The sequence below is a fragment of the Acipenser ruthenus genome, chromosome 13 (assembly GCF_902713425.1).
Source record: "Acipenser ruthenus chromosome 13, fAciRut3.2 maternal haplotype, whole genome shotgun sequence".
Taxonomy (NCBI): Eukaryota; Metazoa; Chordata; class Actinopteri; order Acipenseriformes; family Acipenseridae; genus Acipenser; species Acipenser ruthenus.
In genome coordinates, this window is record NC_081201.1 from 28,055,698 (window position 1) to 28,061,795 (window position 6,098).

General features: G+C 36.5%; 1 protein-coding gene across 1 annotated transcript; it reads right to left on the reverse strand.

Annotated features, from left to right (window-relative positions):
- Nucleotides 1-1,558: 1,558 nt before the first annotated feature.
- slc18a3a (solute carrier family 18 member 3a) lies at nt 1,559-4,511 on the reverse strand. Its single transcript, XM_034030667.3, has one exon. It carries the CDS (start codon nt 3,972-3,974, stop codon nt 2,403-2,405), a length of 1,572 nt encoding a protein of 523 aa, XP_033886558.1. The 5' UTR covers nt 3,975-4,511; the 3' UTR covers nt 1,559-2,402.
- Nucleotides 4,512-6,098: the final 1,587 nt, after the last annotated feature.

Here is a 6,098-nt window from a genome sequence, read left to right on the forward strand (position 1 = left end):
AATTACAATTACAAAGCATATGTTACATGTATACAGTGCAACACAAAAGTATGTCGTCCATATATAAGATGTTTTTGTTTTCTTCCTGACAATCTTGTTCAGTTTTAAAGTATTAATTGCTTTTTTTTTTTTTTGCAACAGTGGCGATTGTATAATGTAATACAATTTGTATTAACAAAAAACATATTTATAAATTCTAATGTTATTCTTCAGTATATCGTTGTACTTTATGATTGAATATCCCTCAAATGTATCGATCTGTTCTTTTGGGGTATAATTAAAAGTTGCCATTATGATGATGTACTGACAAAAACATTGCGGTCACACGGAATGAAAGATGGTTGATCACTCAACTTAATTTAGTTAAACTTGGATACTCTTAATAAATAGGATGTGGTAAAAACAGATGTCGTGTCCGACGACAAAGGGCAATTCATTTTTTGTAACGGTTTGTTTTCGTTTATTTCTGACCCAAGTGTTTTGTATTGTTTTAATCATTCTTGTTTCATTTACCAAAATGTGTTTTTTTTCTGTAGTTTTCAATTGTCCATATGCATTGAAGCAGTTTAAATGATATGCTATTATCGCATACCATACCATTATTAGGAAATCAAAATAATGTACGATAACCCCAAGGTTTATTCCCCTAAGTCGCGTATGGAAACATTGTGTTTGTTTAAAAATGAATACTCACTTATTCAACTTGAGTACCACTATAAACCGACTGCTTGTGTTCCTTCCTTGTGGCTACAGGTTGTATGTATTTTTAGTTTGTAAATTTAGTCACCATTTTGATAACTATATATCCAAAAGGCGTACATATATATAAAGGTGTATTGCTCCTGCGTGTCAATGAGTGAGTCGTTCAGAAATAAACCAAAATATAACCCTACATACAGGAGGAAGTGCTTTTTGTGATTTTTTTTTGTTTGTTTGTTTTTTTGTTAAACATCGTGGCATATATATTTGAAGTTGCCGTTACATTTATTTATTTCTTTAGGCAAATATATTTACATTGATTCGTGCAATTTGACCAGTAAAAAGCCTACAATTTAACACTTACTGAAATGAATATGTGGTAACTATATTCATATTATAAATATTGGTATTTTAATGTGCAGTAGCAAATGTTGTTCATTCTTAAACCATGTCTAAAAAGCACCTCGATTTACATTCAATTATGAAACATGAAGTTTCTAGATACTTTCTATTTCACTAATTATTCATGAACTGTAGTGTCATTAGTTTCTCTTATATTATTAGATCATCAGTGATATGACATGTACATATTACATGATTCACTTAAAGGTTGGTTTTGTGTGGACCATTCACACCACGCAAGCACGCGCGCGCGCACACACACACACACACACACACACAGACCCGCATTCAAAACAATTAAAATAACCTAGGCGGGAATAATCCTCTAAAATAAGCTTTTGGGGGTATTTATTGTTAAAAAAAAAAAAAAAAAAAAAAAAAAAAAAATCTAGGTAATTTTTACGTGTTTATCTGAAAATGCATTAGAAACACAGTCTCAAGAAAAGGACAACAAACGTTACCAAGTTACATTTTTAATAAGTGTTGTTTTAGAATATCACGTTTAATATAACGTTCCACGCTTCTGCGTACATTTTCTTAGAAGTGCTTGGCGTTCTTTTGACTGCATGCCACATACCCACACGCATACAGATATGCGTGTTCAGATATTTTATTATTTACAATGTAAATATGTACATCTGTACAATAAGCACTTTTATACAGTATTACCTTTAATTTTGACAAACGATATAACTTTCAAAATAGTAAATGCTGAATACAGACACTCTGGCACTGGAACTTCGCGTTTAATTTATTAAGGTTAAGTAATCCTTGACGATTCAGATATTAATGTGACATATTGCATTTTTCTAAATAGCAGCACATATCAGGCAAGATGGTCACAGAGCGTAAATCATTCCAGGAAGAAAAAAAAACAATAAGCCGTTTTCAAAATATGAAAACATATGACATTATTCATTATTTGCAGTATTTTATTTAGGTCCCTGAATATGCAAGTATATATTTGTATATATTTTTGGAACACATAATGATATTTATTTACTTTTTTTTTTCTTTTCACAATGATATACAATAGTATTTACCTACACATCTTTGACTTTATAGTAAACTTTGCACAATACTCAAATTAAACGTTGATGAACTAACTTTTTACTACAGACTTATTCAAATACAATAATTTGTCTTCATTGTTGCTTTACAGAGTTGTAAAGAATAAAATAAAATAAACTTGGAAGAACCTAGTTACACAATGATAAGGTTAAGATTGAACATTGGTACATAACATATGTCAAATTCTGTTCCAACAGTGAGATTAAATTATGTTTGTATTTCAGCTCCTTTTAACTATATTCGGCTCCTGATAATTCCTCCTCTGAAATGGACTGTCCCTTAAAAATGCCCATTTCATTCTGACCACCAGACATGGTGTTACCAGCTGAACTGGCAAAACCCCTTTTCTTGGCATTACGCTCTTCCATCTTGATGGCATCATACAGCCCTGTATGTCCCTCTTCCAGAAGGACGTTTCTCTCAGAGTGAGAGGGTTTCATTTGGCACACGTTTCTGAGGAAAAGGAGGGCAGGTGCATAAAGTACATTGACAAGGCCCATGCCCAGGTTTAACTGCACAAAGCCATGTGTGTGTACAATTTGACCAGCCACTATGGGTCCCAAGGCATAGGCAACACAGTAAGAAATATCTGCAATAGCATAGACACTGCCATATACAGAGACATGACGTACATCTACTAAAAAGGCAAGAGTGGGTAAAAGGGCAGTGTCCACTAAGGCTATCCCAAAGCATATGCCACACAAAGGGGCAATTAGTTCTCCAAAGTTCCTGCAGGCTGGTACAGTGCATGAGCTTGCACCTATGATCACCATACCTACCGCACCATAAAACCATTGGTAGTTGGGGTATTCTGCAGCTAGTTTTACTGTGATATAAACACCCAGGACATGAGGAAAGAAGGCAGGCAACCAAGTTAGCCCCATCTCCCATTTTGTGGCACCCATGGTTGTTTCCATCCAGTTGGCTATTGTGGGTTCCAAGAAAGCTAGTGGGATGTTGCAAACAGTTAGCGCTCCAGCCACAACAGCAATGTAGGGGTCAATCATGAGTTTGTAAATAGGGGTGCCCACTGGCATGTTCTCTCTAGTCCTGTTTGCAAACGGTTTTATGAAAACCAATAGTAAGATGCCATCTATTAGTGCGATGAAGGCAAGCACTAGGAATGGGACTCGTTTCCCCACAAATTCGTACAAAATGCCACCAAATGGGGGCGCCACCAGGCTCCCGAATGAAATGAATGCCAACGCTATACCCAGGGCTTTACTTCTTTCGGACTCTTCGGTGTATGTATCAGCAATCATGGCAATCCCCGCTGTGTCGGCAAAGGCTGACCCAAGTCCCTGGAGACTTCTGGCTACGAACAAGGTAGCATAGTTTTCAGCAAAGGCAAATATACAAGTAGAAAAAAAAATTATTATAAGTCCTATAAAAAGTGGAATATCGTACCCAACTCTGTCTATGAATGTTCCGCTTAAGGGGTTAACAAGCAGCTGTAAGATGGCTTTCGATGCAAAGAGGACCCCTATTTGTAAATCTAAATTTTCTGTGGTAGTTTTAGCATGATTTGTTCTGTTAGGAAAAAAACTGGAGTTAATACCTGCAGGGGCTTGGTCTGGAGTAGTGTCGCCTTCTAGATAAGCAAGATAATCGGGTATAATGGGCACAATGACCATATAAAGCATATTGTCCAACAAGAGAGCTATGCAGACAATGAACAAAATAAGTCTTCTCTGTCTTTGGGGGTCCTGCATAGCAGTGCCTAACTGTTTAGTTCTTTCGCCCATCTCTGATAATTTCTCTGCAGCAGATTTAGCAAGACCGCTCGTCCCTTCTGATGCCATGATTTCTCGTGCTTAAACAAAACTTTCTTCTTCAGCAAAATACAGATAGAATCCTTCGCTTATACTGCAATCTGAACCGCACAGGTACAGCACTTTTTGTGCATTGATGTTACATGTACTTATTTGTTTGTTTGTTTATTGTACCTGTTTTTTGTTGAATTTCTTCATAAAACTTGCTGCTTTTGTATTTTCTCGAAACAGTCTTGACTTCTTCATACGCAGTTTGTCAGTTCATCCTTGTCATCCGATGCATTGAATTGTATCGTATACCGTCAATGGCGTACTACCTTAATAAAGTCTTGATTCTATTATCTTCCAGTTTATCCCCTGATCTGTGTATTCGCCATGTCCTGCAATTCCACCGCAGGAAACTGTGGTTGTCTGTTAAGTTTGAAACTCGGCGTCTCTGCTTTCTAAATTGAAAACTTGTGGCACCTGTAACAGAGATCTGCTCTCATCGGAGACTACAATCCTGGTTTTGATGCCATTGCCACGAATGCACTTGCACGTTTCTTGATTCTTAATTTTTTTCCATAGACTGTGACGCACTGCTAGCTCGGCCCCCAGTGGTTCCTTAGCCAGCTGCGTCTTTAATGGTAATTTAGCACGTGCCGAAACCTTGTCCAATAACAGAGCAGCGTAGAAACTAACCGTATTACTTAACTCCTACCTACAAATGGTGGGTGACCATCACGATTGAGTTCAATACATCTGACAAGGCTGCTGAGTACAGTATATCCTAATGTTCATCAGCTGCGTGAGACCAGATGTGTTTTTGTAAAACAAACAAACAAAAAACAAAACAAACGAACAAAAAACACAGACTTATGTGTTTGTCGGGCTTCAATTCTCTCTCTCTCTCTCTCTCTCTCTCTCTCTCTCTCTCTCTCTCTCTCTCTCTCTCTCTCTCTCTCAGGTATATAGGTATAAATGACATAGTGCATGTCAAACATGAAAGATAATAGTTTGATTTAATATACGTATTTTGCACGCCAAAATGTTTTTCATTCTCTTCAGGGGTGCTGACGGTTAACATGTCTGTAAGCTAATTGTTTATTATTACAATTTTACGAAATGCCTTTTCATCCACGGGACCTAATCAGTTGTCTGAAAACTACTAGCACAAACAGAAATATTAATGTATTTTGTATATTAGTTTGGATGGCAGCTGAAAGATCCTGTGAAAACATTTGTTCTCGTTCATGTACCTTTTTTGTTTGCCTAGTTTGCAGTCAAGAAACGGTGTGGGTGACTTCTGGGTCGCGGTGTTTGACAGGAGATATATTTATAAATCGATTCTGTCTTTAAATGTAAGAGATGTCGTGCCAATTTAACTGTAACACAAAACGTTTCCCTTGTTCACTCGGGTTCTGTCTGCCAAGACAACGCTGTCTGTCTATTTATCAACAATGTTACACTACGTGTTGTATTTTATCTCGGGAGGCAATCATAATCCACACTCTTCACCCAGATACTTTAACGGTTTGCATTACAATTGTATATAGATTTAAAAAATAAATAATTAAGCGTATGACTTGTATCTTTGGTTTGCTAATACTTTCACCCTTCCTGGGTCTAATCTTATCAAATTCAATTACTGCATCCATTTTAACCAATGATTCCTACATTTTGCTCTGTTGGGATGCAGTTTATTAAGGAGCTTAAAAATAACCAGTCGGATTTATCTTTGTATTCCAGCAGTCAAGGTTGGAGTGAGTTACATTTGTTAAAATTGTGTAATTAATTAGTCGGTCAATACATATATACCACTGAGTCACTTTAATCAATCAGACTTTTTCGATTTCGTATCCCCACATAATAAACCTAACTTTACAGCCACCAGCTGCCTTTAATGCAAGGTAAACGATATTACTTCACTGTATACTCCTGAACTGAGCCACTGAGATTGCCCTCTACTGACTGTTAGCTCATTTTTTGAAAAACTAATACAGATTTTTTAATCGTAAACTTTATACTTTGCGTAATAGATTCTGCTTGCGAACAAAAGGGAGATGCATTACTAAAATGACATAACGATTTTTATGTTTTGGATTCCCACTGGCAATGCATTTCTGCAAATATATTTTAATAAAACTATCAACCTGTCTACGCACGTTGTTACAT

What these genes read in the sequence shown, in the direction of transcription:
- slc18a3a (XM_034030667.3), bottom strand. Translation starts at nt 3,974, where the DNA reads ATGGCATCAGAAGGGACGAGCGGTCTTGCTAAATCTGCTGCAGAGAAA.